The sequence below is a fragment of the Eutrigla gurnardus genome (assembly GCF_963514095.1).
Source record: "Eutrigla gurnardus genome assembly, chromosome: 18".
Taxonomy (NCBI): Eukaryota; Metazoa; Chordata; class Actinopteri; order Perciformes; family Triglidae; genus Eutrigla; species Eutrigla gurnardus.
The window spans coordinates 17,991,028-18,010,961 of record NC_139929.1 but is presented as its reverse complement, the minus strand read 5'-3'; the positions used below and the strand labels follow the sequence as shown (position 1 = coordinate 18,010,961).

At 39.9% G+C, this 19,934-nt stretch overlaps 1 protein-coding gene and 1 long non-coding RNA gene across 2 annotated transcripts in view; one reads left to right on the top strand and one right to left on the bottom strand.

Moving 5' to 3' along the window:
- vstm2a (V-set and transmembrane domain containing 2A) overlaps positions 1-4,819 on the top strand; it is a 98,377-nt gene extending 93,558 nt beyond the window's left edge. Inside the window, exon 5 of the mRNA XM_084033833.1 lies at positions 4,714-4,819. Within this exon, the coding sequence (XP_083889959.1) occupies positions 4,714-4,790 (77 nt within the window). The 3' untranslated portion in view covers positions 4,791-4,819. The remainder of the gene's footprint in view (positions 1-4,713) is intronic.
- Positions 4,820-13,442: 8,623 nt separating this feature from the next.
- LOC311028996 lies at positions 13,443-14,847 on the bottom strand. Its single transcript, XR_014598822.1, has 3 exons — positions 14,299-14,847; positions 13,762-13,828; positions 13,443-13,581 (listed from the first exon to the last, which is right to left on the bottom strand). It is a non-coding gene; the product is annotated as an uncharacterized lncRNA (long non-coding RNA).
- Positions 14,848-19,934: the final 5,087 nt, after the last annotated feature.

Sequence of the window (19,934 nt, the reverse complement as noted above, 5' to 3'; positions counted from 1 at the left end):
TTCAGAGAAAACACATCATGAATAATAAATAGGAATACACTTTAAACCAAAATGCAACAGCTACAGTATTATAAACAGAATAATAATCAGAAACTTACATGCCAAGATTTTAATATAATGACTAGGGATGCCATGGTTCTCAATTCAATATTGAACCATATGGTACGCCATCCTTTTATTTCTCTCTGAATTGACTATGTCAGAGCTTAAGAGGAGCACTTGAACGCAATATAATACACTGAAACAGAACCTTAACCCAAGAACAGAGGTACTTATTGAACCTTTGGCTAACTGTATTGTTGCATCCCTAATAATGACTGGGATTAGTAGTAAATGTGTTGCATGTACAGGTTCACACCAGAGCTCTAAATTAAATGACAAAATATGTTGTTTGTCCATGATCTCCAGAAGGACACATATTTGTGTTTTCTGATCTGATGCCTCTATCAATAGCCAACCCATCATCCATCCATTTTCTACCGCTTATCCTGTATTTAGGGTCACGGGGGGGCTGGAGCCAATCCCAGCTGTCATTGGGCGAAGGCGGGGTACACCCTGGACAGGACGCCAGTCTATCGCAGGGCTGACATGTAGAGACAGACAACCATTCACACTCACATTCACACCTATGGGCAATTTAGAGTCACCAATTAACCTATCCCCATCTTGCATGTCTTTGGACTGTGGGAGGAAGCCAGAGAACCCGGAGAGAACCCACGCTTACACGGGGAGAACATGCAAACTCCACACAGAAGGAACCCGGGCCAACCCGGGAATCGAACCCAGGACCCTCTTGCTGTGAGGCGAGAGTGCTACCCACTACACCACCGTGCAGCCCACCCAACCCATCATTTGTTTCCCAAAACTGTTACAAATGAATGTGGTTAGGTTAAGGCAGAACAATTACTTGGTTAGGTTTAGGAAAAGATCATAGTTTGAGTTTAAATTAATACTTTGTTACTGTTAGGGGATGTTCACACAGAGTTAGAGATATTACTTTATGTTTATGGAGAAAACAAGCTCATCCTTAGAAAGCGGAGCAACACAGCTGCAACTGTCTCTTGCAAAGGAGAGACAGTTGGTGTGGGAGACAATTGCTGCCCTAGTCAATGCTTAAGACTTTATGAAATAGTAAATTTATTTTAAAGTTAATAATACCTTTATTATAATACGCAGGTGACAGGGGTGCACGTCTGAAAGCAGTGAAATGTAATAAAGTTCTATTTGATTTAGGTGCAGTCCCACTGGCACAAAAAGAACGTGGCTGCAGCTGAAAATGAAGTATAAGGAAATTGTGTAAGCAGGTGAAAAAGCACATGGTTTAATCTTATTTCACATATTAAGCAAAGTAAATGTCTGTGGCTATTTCAACACACTTCTGCTCCTTAAACATTTCAGAAAACCTTAAAAAATGTAAAGAATTTGCTCTGGTTGCAGATTATGTCCGCGATATGAGATGTTGGAAAATGTAAGGCTGGAAAATATAATTGTCCAGGAATGAAATCTGTCTTTCTCAACATCCTCTCCCAACGTAAGGATAGTGGAATCACTTGGTTCCATATCGATGGTTGACAAGGAAAAGACAACTAATTTTTCCACAGCTGGTTCAGGTGCAGCAAAAGGGAGGAGGCAGAGAGGGAGAAACTCAGAGTTTGTTAAAGAAAACCTGCCTGTGTCTTCCATTTGACCTTCAAGCCCTTACTCAGCACAGGGTATCTGATGACCGGGACTGAATATGTCTTGATGGCTCTGATCTTGTTCTTTCCATTCAGCTGACTTTTCAGGACTTGACTTACTCTGTGTAGGTATTTGCTATGGCTGACTTCCTTGCAGCCTCTTTATGGTTTCCATTTGCTTGCAGGACTCCAAGTATTTGTAGTCGTCCTAAACATCTGCTATGTTGCCTTCTTGTAACCTTCAGTTGTGATCACATTGCCTCTCTTGGATAATATGTGACCAATTATTCTTGCCTGAATGCCATTCCGATGTCATTGCTGTAGATCCTGGCGATTTGGTTCAGTGAGTAGATGTCCCGCTCATTCCTGGTATACAGCTTGGTGTCATCCATGTAGTGGAGGTGGCTGATGGTTATTCCAATTGGAAACAGTATCTGTAGCCACTCTTACTGATGATCTGGCTGAGGGGGTTCGGGCCCGTGCAGAAAAACAGCAGGTACACTTGAATTGGCACCTAGAGTAGTCTTCACAGCCCCATTGAGTTATTTGATGATAAGCTCTTAGTTCCACTGTCATAGGTGTGGCATTGAAGGAATTGCTCCCTTCAGGGGTCCATGATCTGGACGGCCTTGGGTTAACCACTCAGAGCGGGTCCCAACCATCAGCAGCTGGTTAGTTTGTGCTGCGTTATGTGTTTCCTCCTTCTCCTATATGTCTTTCCAGGATTGTTCAGTCTCAGCCCAGGATCGGTCTGTCCTCACACTATTACCCTGCCTTTGGATAGTGTGTCCTGTTTATTCTCCTCACATCTACTTCTCTAGTGTACCTCTTCAGACAGGTAGCCAGGGATGTGAGTCGTTGTTTGGTAGTCTCCAGTGCCTCTGGTATGAGTGAGTTTGGTGTACTTTCTCTGTAGTTCTTTTCCATCACCTTACTCTGAGAGCTAACTAACTTCTCTCCATGTTACCTTGATCTTCACTTCCAGGCTTCATCAAAATGTAAGTTTGACATGGCAATATTAAAACTAATGGGACAAATGTAGGAAACAGGTGACAAAGAAAAATAAATATGGTATATTCCCCATTACTTCTCGGTCCACATCTTAAGGTTTTAACCACTTAATTGTTATGCATTTAATTGCTGCTGTTAACAGTAAAATAGAAGGTATTTTTGGCCCTCCCCTTTAAGCCCATTGCCACCATAATGCACCCTTTGAGGCTATTGTGACATTTTGCTGAAGTGCCTCAAAGACCTCTTTCTAAAATGTATTCAATTTGGAGCATGTCCAAAATATGTGGGTATGATTGCCAGTTTTCTCCAACTTATGTTTGATTATGATGGGCCCATTTTAGCCACTATTCTGGAGTTCGATTAATTCTCATCATTATTTTCTATTTGAATTCTCTCCATGTATTTCAGTTAGTTAATACATGGGCTTCATTATATATGTCTTCCCAATCGTTTTGCCATATATCTGTATTCATTTCCATTTCCCATCTTCTTTTCACCAAATGCTTATTTCCTGTTTAGACTTCTAAGATTACTTAATTGGGGCGGGCTCCCCAACCTTATTCAATTCTTCATATTTTGTTAATAATTTAGGTTGCCATCCTCACTGAGTTGGTGTAATCTAGTCAGTCCAATTTCTGCCCATTTTCTAAAGCCCACATCAATATGAGAGGGCAAGTCCATCATGTATCCGATGTGCATTAGTGATGAAATAACTTAACTAATACTGTTTTGATGTGACTGGTCCATTCGCCCACATGAGTTTCCCTCAGGGTGATGGCTAGGAAAGGCACACACATCACCTTTCTATGTTTAGCCAGCGTCTGCATGACAGATCCTGAAGACAGATTATTAAGGGTATTAATTATGCAGCCCAAAATATTTTTCTTATATTTGGAAGTTTAAGCCATCCTTTTAGAAAGCTGCAATATTTTAGCCCTTTTCTTGGTTGCCTCCCATGCTTTATACATTTTGCAATAAGACGCTCCAAGTTATCAAATGTAAATTCAGGGATATTTATCGGGAGCATCTGAAATGGATATAAGAGTTTGGGCAGTATGTTCATGCAAACACTTCCAATACAGTCGAACAGAGACAGGAGAAATGTTGACCAGTGGTTCAGGTCCTCGTGACATTTTGACATGAAATTATGGCTGACGAGTAGAATTTCAGATTTGAAAGCTCCTTTCCACACTAACTTTGGACCCACTCATTCCGCCAATGTTAAATGTGAGAAAAGCATTTTAAATAAGCTTCAACAAAAGTGTAATATCTTAAAGAGATGAAATGGGATTTAAATGTTGAACATCGTTTAGATCTCACCACACACCATTGAGAAACCATAGCACGAAGCTGAAGAACAACAGTTTATGTTGGAAATGTAAAAGTGTATTGGGAACTTTGCAACACTGTATGAGGATGTATTTTGGCAACAACACATTGGATTAAGCTTTTAGAAACTTTAAGCAGTCGGTTTTTGTTCAGAAATTCCTTTATCTCCAAACTGATATTTAATGGGAGACTGCCCCCAATACCAAACATAACACAGTATGCATTTTCTGTAATTATATTGGTATAGTTACTGCCTGTCAAGTTATTTTAGGACACTGGAAGGAAACAAAGGCCCTAGAAATGAAAGAATGTGTTTTTTTGCATATTACTAATAAAGAATTAGTTTGGATTGGGATAAAAGGGTGTTGCTTTGAAAAAAAAAATGGAATATAGGTCTGAATATATTTCGGTCTCCTCTACAGTTATGTGATCCTGTAGCAAGATCATGATATGTATGACATGTTTTCCTTTTGTTGTCTTGTTTTTGTTTTCTATTAATTAATTTATCTATTATTTACTAGATTCAGATACTGGAGTCTGACTCCACAATATAAAAAGTAGTGCCATGTACTCAACTTAAAACAAATAGCAATGTAAAATGATATATATATAGGTAGAGAGACACTTGCATTGGCTATATTAAAACATGTAATGCCTATTTTCCATCTTTTTAAGCTTTTGCTTCTTCTCTTTTCAGGTACAAGAATATCCTGCAACTGTGGACTGGCTGTCCTCCTTCTGGCGTGTGGTTTGTTGAGGGATGCCTTGTTATAATTTGAAGAACTGACATGGTTTTGCGTCCCCCCCCCACACACACACACACACACACACACACACACGCACACACACACAGTCACACGCAGGCACACACACTCCTCCTCCACCCCCTCACACAACGCGGACAGCACAGTCGGCCCTCATCTCCCTGCCACTACTGCTCTTGCACCCAGCGCATTGCTATTAGCCACTGTAAACACCAGTCACCTTTAAAACCAGTTGGATCACCTTTTGTACCGATGGCGACCCGACACTATCTGAGGTGCAACGCTCCGGTCTGAAAACGGACTCTCTAGCTTGTTGGATAACTCTCATGGAGGAATGACTTTCTTATGGATTCGCTGTTCCAGTTCATGTGTTTATTGCTCAAAAGTGAACAAGAAAAAAAAGGAGAATCTATATTTGTGTAATATAGCCTATATATGATTCTAGATATATATCTGTTTTCTTTGAAACACCTAGAATTACTGTATGTGCTGTAAACATAGTTGAAACTCATCATATTGGCCATGGAACTTCATTGTGAATAGGCCCTCTCGAAGAAACAAAAGAAATGAAAAAGTACATGTTAATTTAGACTGTTAACATTAACCACAAGGTTAAAAAGGGTTTAAATTCTCATTTTTCTACAGCTGTACCGGCCATCTTATGTGCATAATTTTACATCTTGTTAGTGATACATATACAAGTGTGCATGCTTATTGACCTGGCGCTTAAAAGGATGGGAACATAAGTTATTTGAGCTACACTTGGGAGTTCAGTGTTACAGTATGTCGAATTTAGCTTTATTTTAATGTGCTAGCTTTGTTGTGAAAATAAAATTGTCCCTTGTCATTTCAATTTGTATTGCATCCACAGTAGGAATAAAAAGGATGTCACAATTTATGCGTCATTTGAAAACCCTGATATGTGACCATTGGATGATTAATTTTAATTGAACTACACCATTTTAAAAATGGCAAGCTTCAGTTGCCGTGCACGTCACCGGTATGTTTCATTATTGCAGAGGATGGATAAGTATTGACTCACTTTGGATCAAGGGAATTGCTCACTTGTGTTGTTTTGACACAAACACGCTTGTTTTTGCAGGTTTGAGTGGCTGGATGAGATTAGATGCAGTGCAACATAGAGAGAAGGCTTGCATACAAACACTGTCAGCATCGTATATGAGCCGTGTTTGGAAAGGTAGTTTTGTTAATCTTCTCTCTTGTATCTTACAGTAATATATATTTAGCTTAATTTTCAGAGAATATGTCATAGATATTTTTATCCACGCAGAGCATTTATAAGCAAAACGCTTTGACAATCTGACAGACAAAAGGTGTTTTTTGTTGTTGTTTCATAGCACAACAACAGATACAGTATACCTGGAACTAAATGGGATTCTTCTGTTGTTAACTTTTGAGCTGAAAAGTAAAAATTGTGCAACGTCCATCAGAAATGCACACATTCCAATTCCAACTGAAATATTCATGAATAACATGATTAGTTTATGTCTCTAGCGTCATACTGTGAGTGAGGTAGATGTTGATCCCGAAGCACATGCTATTTTTTCTGCTAAGTTGATGCCCCAAATTTATACCAACTTAAAGTGCAGCATGATTATGTAGCTTCTCTCGTGGTGTATGCTGTAACCTGACGTCCCTACATGACAAACAGGTGTAATTGCCAATGATGACTGTGCTGTTTTTTTTTTTTTTCAAAAAGCAAAATACCCCCCCCCCCGTATAGTTGCACTGCATTCCCAAAGAACTGTGGAGGGAAACTTGTTGATCCTGTGCCGAGGTTTAAAAGGCTGGCAGTGCTTTGTCATGCTCTGGGATTAGACTCAAGACATCTACTGATCAGCAGCTTCCAGGCTGGCTACAAGATGTCAGGGTGATAGAGGGCAATGCTGGCTAACCCCCGCAGTCCCAAACATCGTCAGGGGGCATTTGGACGGCTAATCTAGCATCACTGTCATATAGTATGTGTCACTCTGCTATGACTGGAAGTCGATTGCTGAGTTTTGAAATGAGAAAATGTTATGTAATATGATACATTTGCATAAAGAGAGAGAGAAAAAAAAGCTTATTTTAATGTAGAACAGATTTGAATGCTGACTCTGTTGGAAATGTACCCGAGCAGTGTTGGAGAGGGTGCAAAGTTTGAGTGAACAGTCTGTCCAACCCCCATGTAAAAAGTTCCAGATCTGTAAAACTTGTAAATTAAATAATCAGCATGTTAACCTTTTTTTTTAATCCATTTAAAAAGGCAGAGGCCAGTGTTGTTCTGTACTTGTAACAATGGTGTCATGTACTCATTTCAAGTGTTAACAAGTCAAAAGTGGGTTTTCATCTCTTCAAAATGAACTTGGGTAAAATGTATATGACAAAAAATAAATATCTATAAATATTAGAAACATCTCCTTTATAAAGCTTTCATCCTAACCTAGGGGATTCGCTCAACGGTGGGTCCGAGCAACATATTGAATAACTAAGAAGGAGAGGTTGGAGATCCGATTTATTTGATAGCGATTGGAGTGACAATAAATGTAGAGGTTTTCCGATACCGATTTTTGCTTCATGATACCGATTCTGAATTCCCGAATTGGCTGATGATCGGATACCAGTGCACTAACAACTAAATATATTATCATTATTGTCTTACTTTTACATTTTTTTGTTATACTTTATTATTATTATTATTATTATTATTATTATTATTATTATTATTATTATTACATTATATATTTGTGATATGATTGCTGTCATTGGCCTGGCTCAGGTTAAACCCTTTGTGAAAATATATATTTTTTAAATAGTGACTGAATGCCACATAACTCCTTTTTAGTAGAATCTAGTTTGAATGATTTTCTGGTGTAAATTGTTGCTAAATCACAAAATGTTTACTTGTTCTTGCTAACCTAAGCCATCTCTGCCGGCACCTGAGTGATCGGTACTCAGCATGTGTGACTCTAAACAAAGATGAGCAAGGAGCAAGATGTCTCAACGTTGGGTTCTTCCATCATTTATTTCACACGTTTGCACTCCATTGTGTCAAAACAGAAATATCAAATAACAGCTCTGTCAGAGCTTCAAAGCTTCAAACAATGATGCTCTACGCTTGTTACATGCATAGTGTCTTTTTAAAGTAAACTTTACAGGAAGTTAGCTTTAGGAAAAGAGTGTGGTTGATGTTAACTTGACTGACGAACGACTCACCCGACTAGCTAGTTACAAACAAATATAAACATGTTTCTGCTACCGACGTGTCAACATTTGCTTTTATATACAGTTGTTTCCTGAACTAAAGTCCTGTGATTGTTTGACCCATCCACGACTGTGGCTCTACCCATAATGCAACAGGTGGATCTATCACATCCAAATGCTCCCACGCTAAATAAGTCGATGTCAGATGCCAGATGACCAAGCTACATTATTTGATGCCTTGGCAGTGAGAACAGGTTGTTTTGTGAGGCGCAGCTATCGTTTTATCCTGGAGCTTCTTTCTCATCTTTGTTAAGAGTTGCACATGTACAGTTCCAAGTTTAACACGTCCAGTAACGAGTGATACGTGTTGTTGTCATGATATCATGATAGCATGATAAGTCCGTGCGCGGACTCGCACATTCACTGATACCATTTTTGCATTTGCTTTACGGTTATCGGTATCGGAACAACTCTAAAAATAATCATGCTTTGTGAAGAACTGAGTCATAAGTGTGGGTTGCAATGGACGCTGAATTGCTAAGAAGCAACGTGGTCTCTGTTACCAAAGAGTTGAAGAGGTCACAATGACGGCTAGAAGAGCAGTTCCTTCATCTGGGATGGTATTTCTGAAACACAGCCATCCTTCTGTCCTGATCTGCCACGTCACTCATCCAATCTAGATGTGGATTGTTTCTTCTAATGTATTTCATTTCAATGCGGTCCTGTCTGTTTGTTGAGCTGTCAAAAGAAATTCTGATGAATTATAGTTCTCTTTTCGTTGGTATTATGTGAGGCTTCTGTACTGGAACATTGCAACAGTTTGTATTATAATGACGATATCAGAATAATATTTAAATAAACCATTTTCACAGATGAAATTCAAACACTGAGGGATTCCATCTGTTTGGTTGGTAACACACTGAGCTCCGTAGTCGGTGAAGTGGAGCGAGTGCTGACTCCACTAAAAAGTGGCCCAGTTTTCAACTTGGAAGAGACTTTCTCTTTTTGTTTGAGCTTAATCTTTTTCATTTGATATTACCACTAAATGTTAACCAAAATCAGTCTGCCTTTCATTTGTGCAGCTGTCCAGAGATAGAGAAATGAGAAGAAAAAAAACTGTATGGGATGACAGAAATATCAAACTACAGAAGAAGTTCTTGAAGAAAATGCGTGTGGATGTTGCATGTATAGATGCTGACTGGCATTATTTTTGAAAGAGTTGATAAAAAACGAATGTATTTGCTGTGGTATAGATGCTTTGTGAAGGAATGGAAGCTTTGATGCATCACAGTACATAACTTTGTTAAATACGTCAGTACACAAGAGTAATCACTTGCTTTGAATGGAGTTTCTAGTGCTAATACATGAGGATTGAAACAGGCCTCCATAGACTTTTAATGAATCTTCTAATCACTCAGATACCGATTGTAATGAGGGCTTTATGTACACTTCATCAGTGTGAAATACAACAGGGTGTGTTGTGTACACACATTGCAACACAGTCTCATGACAGTTCGAGGAATAGTCCCAAAATGCAAATTATTGGTTTCACATGCAAGAACACGAATTGTCTTTCTAACTATGCAAATGGTAACTCAATCACAATCCTATTTCCTCGCGGAGACATGAATTGAACGCATCCACATGACATAGTATTAGATATTGAGAAAGCCTACTTGGGGCCCGTTTCACAAAGCAGGTTCAACAAACTCTGAACCTAACCCTGAACTCTGAGTTGGTCAACTCTGAGATGGGCAACTCTGAGTTTTCGGTTTCAGAACAGCGGTTTTGAATTAGTTCAGTCAACTCTGAGTTTGTAAACTCTGAGTTACGCGCGTGCCTGCCGACTCTACAAAGCCATCATCAATGGAGCTCCGATACTACGATTCACCATGGCAACCGGGAGAGCGTCATTAGATATTACTGAGTGTTTATGTAGAAAACGAGCTCATCCTGAGAAAGAGGAGCAACGTAACTGCAGCAAAGTAGCGATAGTTAGCGTGGCAGACAATTACTGCCCGATCTAATGTGTATAACTGAATGAAACAGTCTATTGATCTAAAGGTAATAAGTGTTCATTTTCAGTTTTGCAGAGTGACACCTTATGTAACGGTTAGCAACGCTGCCTATGGTGCAGGTGACAGCGGTTCAATTCCCGTAGTTCACAAAGTAGAATGAATAAATTATCATTTTCATTGGGTGTAATCCCCCCAGGCACAGAAAGAAAGTGGTGTCAGTTGAAAATTAAGCATAAGTATATTGCGCAAATACGTTGACTAAGGCATATGATTTTAATCATATTTCACATATTAAACAGTAAATATAAGCAGGTATTTCAACACAGGAATGTACTTAAACATTTCATAAATCTCACGTTCGCAAAAAAGCTAGCTCCGCAAAGAATCTGGTTGCGGATTATGTCCGCGATATGAAATGTTGAAAATGTCGGAGAATATTGTTTAGATAATATCTAATGTGATTGAAAGGAAAAGTAATCAAAATCCTCTCTCGACGCAAAGCTGCTAGAATCACTTTTATTTCCATATGGATTAGGTTGACGATGAAAGGACGGCACATTTTTTTCAGAGTTGGTTCAGATTCCGGAAAAAGGCGGAGAAATGTAGGGAGAAACTCAGGGTTTGTTGAAGCAAACCTGCTAGCGAGCAGGTTAGGTTCACGGAGTATGTTACCCGGGTAACTGACTCAGATTTATGCTGAACTGGCTTTGTGAAACTGAAAAAACAGAGTTTCCCTCATCTTAGGGTTAACTAACTCAAGGTTTTTACTAAACCTGCTTTGTGAAACGGACCCTTGGTGTGGTGGGGAGATGAACGGGTGGTTAACACAGGACTTTCATCCAGTAGACCCGGTTCCACATTGTCCATCCCAAATCCTCAAAGTGTTTGAAACGGTTTTCCTAAACGTTCCTAAAGAGGTTTTTTGCCAAAACCTAACTATATGTAGTTATTTTAAGCTTAATCATGAGGTTTTCTTAAACTAAGTGGTTTTATTTCCTAACCCCGACTTTCATTTCGTAGCCTAATGTTTCCACAATTTTCGTGCAAACAATACTTTAAATTGAAAACTTTATTTTGAAAGTCATGCAGAGTGACACACACACACACACACAAAACAATTTGTGTCAATGTTCAAACTGCGGTGAGATTGTTGGGTATTGAGTTATAACTATAATAGGATTATATTGACCTCAGTAAACATTAGTGCATTACACAACTCATCATGACTGATAAACTGTTAAGTTCATGATAATATAGTTATCAGTGTTTGTCACGTTCACTGGTATTGACAGACTTGAACCCAATAAGATGACAATGGGACAAGAGCTGCAAGGGAATTTCTAATACTAAACAAATCCCAAAGAGGCAAGTAGACACTACAGTCTCAACCAGGAGAATGTGTGCTGGTATAAATAGTGAGGAACTAATGAGAGAATGAGTTGCAGGTGAGGAGACGGACAGAGAAGAAAAACCAGGAGATGCAGCTATGAAGTAGAGAAAAACAAACCAAGAGTTGGTGGAATTTGTGACAGTGTCCAAGAGTTACCTATTTAAAATCAAAACGCAATATTCTGGGGCAGAGTTATAAAACAGTGTATTATAACCTTTGATATATAATTATAATAATGAAATAATGTACAGATAATCAGCATTTTGAAATATCAACACTTTGATACACAATGAGTGTGTTATTAACATAATATAACATATCCAGTATTGACTGGCTATAAATCCCATGTATGACTATGAGGATCTTATCTAGATATATATCATTGATAAAGTATATATAAAAAAACTTAAATTTGACATATAAATGGTAAAATCATTGAAATGTATGAAAAGGTAACAACACTAAATGCGTCTTTCAGAAATTCCTGTTTAAATGTGAAAAGCTATTGTCACTGTTGGGCGAAGTATTAAAATGAGCTTGTGACTAAATCATGTAACTCCATTGGATACTCAAACCTCATATCTCCACTCTGCCTCCTTCTTGATTGAAGTGTTTTCACAGCAGAGTTTAAGGTAAACGGTGACCAGGTGATTTTGCATTTTTGGGTTACTAGAGTTTCATAATAACATAATCAACTGAACATGTTTTACATTCAACAGCAGTCTGCTGAGAGGATTCAACTCAATGTGGGACTACCCCCCTCATGAGAAATCTCACAATTCGTCTGCGAGACGTTGCAACTGATGACTCTAAGTCAGCTTGGGGCCCGGGTTGAATGTGGCTCCTACAGCAGCCCTTGACCGGAGCAGTGGAGGCAGTGAGGCAGCTCTGATGTTAACATTGTGATTATAGAAGATTATAGACGTTGTGGAAGTGATTGCTGAGGAGAACCAATTCTAATCAGTGAGGAACACAATCCCAACATTATCTGGTGTTTGCCACGCTAGCAACGGGAGACCATGCAACCTGCACACAGGAGGCTGCACAAATCCTGATTCCAACATGGGCCCGGCTTGCTGGGAAGTGACAGTGCTACTAACCACCTTGTTAAATATGAATAGTATAATGTCACATTCATGTATCTGACCATCGACAAAGAGACAATACCAAGAACAGACTCATACTCCCCACTCATCAAATACCAACACTGCAAAATTTTACGCTGTGAATTCACAATAAATTATTGGATACATTTTGCATGACTTTCACAGTAAGGATTACAGCAATATACTGTGAATTAAGTCACAGCAATTTACTGTAATTTCAGTATTGTGATATTACAATGCATTGTTGTAAAAGCACAACTGTATACTGTAACTTTCCAGCTTCTATGGCAACGCAATTACTGTGATATTACAGCACATTACTGGGGAATTACAACCTTTTGCTGTACATCATTACAACAAGGCCATGCACTTTTACAGTGTGTACTGTGAATTCACAATAAATTATTGAATAATTTTTGCATGACTTTCACAGTAAGGATTACAGCAATATACTGTGATTTCAGTATTGTGATATTACAATGCATTGTTGTAAAAGCACCCCCCCCCCCCCCCCCCCCCCCCCACAACAAACAACTCAGAGGTAAAGTCAATGTTAGCCCAATGGCATATTTATTAACAAATATTTTTCAACATACAGCAAATGTCAAGAAATTCAAGAATTCAAGAAATTCAACTTCCTAGTCAAACTTTCCAAAGCCATCTTAAAATGCAGAGAAATTGTGCAGAAACTTGCAAGTCAACTACCTGTCTCACTGAGGGTTCATTGTTGTCCGCTCCTTGGTCTTTGAGCCTCTTCCAGGATTGATGCCCAGGAAGCACCTGTTAATAAGCAAAGATTTCAGTTTTAAATAGATTAATGGATGAGTTCGCGAGATCAGGATGGTCTCACCAGGCTTGAGTTGGAAGCCTATACTATAATGTGAATTACAAGGTTAAATGAGATATTTATACAATACCTTTGAATGAACTCCAGCGTTGACAATCCAGCAGCAGGATACTCGAGGTTGAAGACTTAATAGCTGCTGAAGAAAGCAGCTACTCCGTGTAAAAACAAAGGGTGTGGGCCCATCATGACATGTCCCTCGATGGATATCAGCCATCCAGAGGGCTTCATCATGTCACCTGAAAATGAATAGATACAACATCATGTGTGATGAGCACTTTGAGATCTGCTTCAGATACAAAGGGCTATACAAATGTAATTTGTTATCATTATTATTATTTGTTGTGGTGATGTAGATTTCTAGAATCAAAACAAAATACTGAGTTAGAAATGTTGATACTAGATCCAAGTAACATTACCTTGAATGATCAAGCAGGAGGTGCTGGGGCGTTCTGGAGTACTAATGTCCACAGCAGTGGCACATGGCTGTAACATAGTAACACACAATAGCATGGATTTAACATTAAAGGATAAATATTGTTCATTGTCAGAGGTAGTAAATCATAAAAGGTAAGAAATGGCGTCTAATGTAATTACATTTTAAATATTTGAATAAAAAATCGTTACATTTCAAGGATGCATCAGGTGGTAGAGCTGATGGGTCAAGTGGCAGAGCTGATGGGTCAGGTGGTAGAGCTGATGGGTCAGGTGGTAGAGCTGATGGGTCAGGTGGTACAGGCCCAGCAGCCTGCAGGTAGGACCTATGCTGCCTAAACATGAATTTGCAGTCCCGTGTGTTTTCTGTAGCAGTCAGACACCCCACACTGGTAGTAATAATAGGGGGCATTAGTATGCTGTTTTGTGTGCTGAACAAAGTTATACACATTCTCATACACATGCTCACATCCAACCAATTTACAGTGGAACATTGTGGTGCATTTTAACTCGTCATCTACCTGATCTATTTCTCCTCACTCTTAGCCTGACACTGAACAGGATGGTTAGCCTGGCCATCTGATGACCTAGAAAAAAATAAAAAGGAGAAATTACACAAAGGCAACCAACAATATGAATTTCAGTTTGAATGCAGATTATGATCATGAGTATGTTGTAAAAAACATGATCTGTACATAAAACGTAATGGACATTTTTGGAGTTGCATCACCTGTGTACTGCAATATTATCCCTAGCTGAAACTTGACAGAGAGCAAAAGCGTTTTTGCAGAATAGTAGCCTATCCATGCATAGCGAGCAGCTGGTCTATGTGGAATATCTCTAACGATGCAGGGAGCCGCTATATTCCCCATAGACTAGCTAGTCATTAGCCTGCTTAGATCGGCTACCGTTCGGCAAAACCGCTTTTGCTCTGGAGTCAAAAACGAACGGGAAAGTAAGTGAAAAAGTTAGTGCTTAATGTCGCTACGTGTACTTTTCAGTGCGTTATGTTCGGCCATGTAGCCCCGGTTTGATATGAAGCTGAACTGGAGGATGCGGGTGTATTGTTAGCTTCGGCTAACACGGGTAACCCTCTGTCTCGGTGTGGAAAGACCACTCATGAGAGGAGAATAGTGACGCTAATATGCAGCAAACACTTCCATGTACCGCCGCACGCGCTCACCCAGAGCAGACCAGCCCCGCGAGCGAACATGACGACAACAGTACCAGTAACAGTCCGTAACTAAAAGACATCCGAGTGGAAACAACGGCCCGCTACTGACCAGTTCAGCTTCAAATCAAACCTGGGCTACATGGTCTAACCATAACACATTGAAATGTACACGTAGCGACATTAAACACGAACTTTTTCACTTCCTTTCCCGTTCGTTTTCCTTCTTATTTCTCGCCCAAGTTATGCTTCCGCGTCGACACAACGCAAGGGGGCTTGCGGACCCCTTACGTCCTTGCGGACCCCCCTTACGTCCAACGCAAGGGCCTGACGTGCACCTCCCAAAAATCCTAGACGCGCGTCGAGGCGACGCAACACCAACGCAACACCAACGCAGCGGCATTGGCTGTGATTGGTCCGCTAAGTACATCCACTGGAGACCGCTATCCGGTTTCCACTCATAAACACCGCCATTTAAACTTTTAATAGGCAACTTTTATTGTTTTCACCTTGTTTTATTGTTTGCATCTTGTCGCTTTTGCACAAAGAAATAAAACACCAAGTTCTGAAAAATTGTGGATGTTTAAAGCCGGAAGGTAAACAAATAGGCTATAACGAGGCTAACGACGATATACGTCAAGAGTCTCGGTCGTTCGGTCATTCTTTACAAAAACCATAGCGCCCTTTACCGGTGTGGCATTGAATTGCATTTCGACACGTAAACCCAACGCAGAACCATCACGGTCTCCCAGCAACTGCGTGGCCGTTGCGTGGCCGTTGCGTGATCACTACGCGGAAGCATAATCAGGGCTTTATTGTTCTTATCTCACGTAGCAAATCGTTGCTAATCGTGCTAGCAGCCGTTTGCTAGCTAGTATTATTACTACTGCTATTAGCAAATGCTGTGAGATAACGTTCAACAATTTAGGGCACTTGCTAACAAAATATGAACTGTGTCATGCGAATAAGTTTAATGTGAAAGTAAATATTATTATCATATTACAACAACATAGGTGTAAGTGCTGCAAACAGAGTTATCCATGCTGCTCACCTTCTCCATTCAGCCAGGATGAGAAGAGGGAAACCGCTGCGCCTTCAGTTCAAACCAAGTTCGGTTATGTCATGTGACTTCCCAGGGTATAGTTCAATACAGTATTTCACTGTAATAATACTGTTGAATGCTGTGAAATCCTTGCAATTTTTTTACTGTGTTGCTGTGATATTACAGACCTTGTTGTGATATAACTGGGTTTTTTCTTTGCAGGATTTTACTGTAAAATTAGAGTTAGATGCTGTAAAATTCCAAAGATACTGTAGTTTTTACAGGTATTCATTGGGATATTACAGGGGAACTTAATTACAACAAGTTACTGTAAAATAATACTGTTAATTATTGTGAAATGCTGGTAATTTCTAACAGTGAACGCTTGCTCGCATGGTCACTATGGAACCCTCCTCCAGGGTCAGTTTGCACAGGTCAGGAACAGTGTTTCAGGTTCCACTTAACATGGGGTCCTTTCAAATGTCTTGTCACAGCAATTTAGTTTTGGGCAAAACATTCATTTAGTTGTTTTTTGGGAAAAGAGTGTGGTTGACATTTATTCTACTGACTCAGAGTAATGACTGATTCCCCCAAAATGTCAACATTTACTTTCCATTATTTGCTTGATAAATGAATAGCAGTCTCCTGGCAGCAGTCCTGTGTTTGTATCCACCTTCATTACCAGTGATGGGAATAACGGCGTTGAAATAAACGGCGTTACTAACGCCGTTACTTTTTTCAGTAACGAGTAATCTAACTAATTACTTTGACTGTCACTATAACGCCGTTATCATTGCCGACACCCCGTTACTGCACGTTACTCAAGTCGCACAATGAACTTTTTTTTAACTTCATGATAGGACTCGTGCGCGTGTTGTCATGAGAGAAGGGAGGATGAGATAACCTCTCAGCAATTATTGGCTGATGTATAGTAAGATTACGTCTTCAGGTCGTGCCTGGTCTCGGCAGCCTGTTGTCCGTGGAGAAACGTGCAAACTTGCCGCGAGCTGAAGCCGGAGTTTGGGCTGCTGCTGGTCTGAGCGGCGCGCGAGGGCCACGCGGGCCCCGGTGTGCCGCCGTTCTGGTGTTGGACGGGAATCCGGTATAGCTGTGGAGCGCGGATGGTGAAGACGGTGGTGATGATGATGATGATGAACGGCGCAGCGGCTCGAGGCACCGGGGTCATTATGTCTACTGCTGTGCGCTCTGACCCTGTTTTGTGATATATGACAGACACAGCGTCTCCCACTGTATAATTTCTCCTCAAGTTTTAATTATTCCCGCATGCGAGGTGCGGAGAATGCGATCTCAATTATTATACACAAGACAACACGCTACGCGACTATAGGAGTAGACTACAAGACTACAGTTTGCCATCTCATTACAAGAAAAATCAAAATTCTTTGACATAAAGCAACTTTTTTTTTTACAGTAACGCAAATAGTTACTTTCCCTGGTAACTAGTTACTTTTATTATAAAGTAATTCAGTTACTAACTCAGTTACTTTTTGGAACAAGTAGTGAGTAACTATAACTAATTACTTTTTTAAAGTAACGTTCCCAACACTGTTCATTACCAACTCTGACAATGCAGTGTTAAATGGTTTTGAAAATGCAGTTTAAACAAAATCAGGCATTTATTGAATTAATATATGTTGATAAATATATATTTGTTGAATAAATGTTTTCTGAGTTATTCAAGACACAATGTGATATATGCTGCACTTTTCAGCAATACATTTTGACTTAGATAATTTCCAAAACACAAACTAATCCAGAGCCATGATTCCTGTGATACTGGAAGAGGGAAAAGAGTAGCATTTTGCAGGGTGATATTACAAATTGGCCTTCTGCAGGTCTCTTGGTTTTGGCAGTCAGCCTTGATCAGTGAAAACCTTGGAAACAGGAAACTACCCCTCTGTTGGTAAAAATGGGCCTGTCAAATCTCATCACCTATTCATCTATCGGAAAGACAAGATAGAGGAAGGGAAAATGAGGAGAGGAAAAAAAGATCCTCTTTGGAATTGAGGAGTGAAGTTGGCAGCGGCGGCTCAGCTATCAGTGAATTCAGAATGCAAATCAGCAAGAGAGAGTTGGGGAACAATGCAAAAATTAAACCTCACCCCATGATTGTTAACTCGGCAAGCAATGACACAATAATTTACGTGGTGGCAAAGAGAGTGCAAACCCCCGGCCTGCCTCGGGCCCTCTAATCGGGGCCACTGGTCCTAATGCAGCACAAAGAAGGAAGGTGGAGATTACTGTAGGGCTTAGTGTGACTCAATTTTGCATATTTAAATGTGTTGCGCAAATGCCAATGAATCACAGATGGCACTGATCTGTTTCGTCTTTCAACATGCTTCCACCGCAGCATAAAATAACAGTGCGATACGTGCAATTTACATTTTCATGTGCTCATGAAATATACATGTATACATTGTATACAGAATCCATGCTGAGCAAGAGAGCCTCTGTGATTCCAGGCTTAATGTGAAGCCCTCCCATTGTAGGCAATGTGTTTCCCCCACATCTTGAGGATGACATTGTGCATCAGATAAAATGGGGAAGATTTAACCTACAACACGATGGGGACCTAGTGGCCTTTGACTGGAAGTATTTTGGCAATACAAATAATAGTCTAAAGCCTATACAGGGTATCATTATGCACTTTAACAAGCATGCTCACGTTTGGTTCATTGTTAATAATGACTTCAATATATACTATACACTACATCACTAGTAATGACTAATTTCCAATACGAGTCACATCAAGGACTTACATTTGACAGCAAAGGCTCCACCTGTTTGAGGGAACTATCAAAGAATCTGAAGAGCAATTGTGTTTGCAGGGAGAACTAATCTCCACTTAACACATACATGAACACATAACCATAAATGCACAACACCAACGCTTTGCACATACGAAGGAGGTGAGGATGGTGGAGGGAGCAAACGGAGTAGGCTTTAAGGTATCAGGAGAGCATAGTGTCAGGTTGAAACAGTCACATTGTAAACCTACATGAACATTAGCCATCAACCAGCTGGTGGCCAAACAGGTGATGAATGAGCCAGTGATTGTTAATCATGCCTTCAGTGCTCTGCCTGAACTAATGTGAATTCATGCAAAGCCTAATCAGCCCTGAGCTGTTTTTAGTTACCAATTATGACACTGACTGAAAGGTCGGGGAATGACAACCAAAATCATCCAATAAGGACCATGGATATCTATAGCAATATATGTCATTGTTGAGTTATCGTGCTCTTGTTCCAAATGTGGAGTAGGTGAATATGACATACAGACATCAACCACTAATTGTATTTGAAGGGCCTGGGTGCTTGAAGGGCAAAAAACAAACTTATTTTATTCACAGTGGTCTCATTCACAGTGCCTCAAATACTGAGGTTTCGTTAAGGCACTTGGCATCTGAAACTGACGTAATGGCACCCTTTAGCATCTGTATGAGATGCTGTAATTTCAAGGAAGCCTAACTCTGATGTAAACCAACTCTATGGCTATACTATAACGAGTGACAAAGTCCATGGAGGGAGGAGGATGGGGTGTATGTTTGTGTCAAAGAAACACTGGACCTTCACCAAGGAGACACAAGTAAATGACATGCATGGTGAATTAAGTTAAGTACACAAGTACTTCACTGAATTAACACACACACACACACAGGCTACCTAATTGAAGTAACATCAAAATTGCACTTACTGTAAAAAGTAATTAAGTTATGTGAGGGGTTAGCCAGTGCATTAAACAAAGACAAGCGCAGGACTTTCACCCAGGAACCCACAGTTCCTGTCCTGTGTGAAACCAAAAGTGTGTGTGTTTGTCTTTTTTTATTATGTAGCATTTTCACTGAAGAAACAAACAAGAACAAACCTAGTCTGCAAACCTTACCCTGCCCTGGGTCAAACTAAATCTATGATCTGCAATGTCT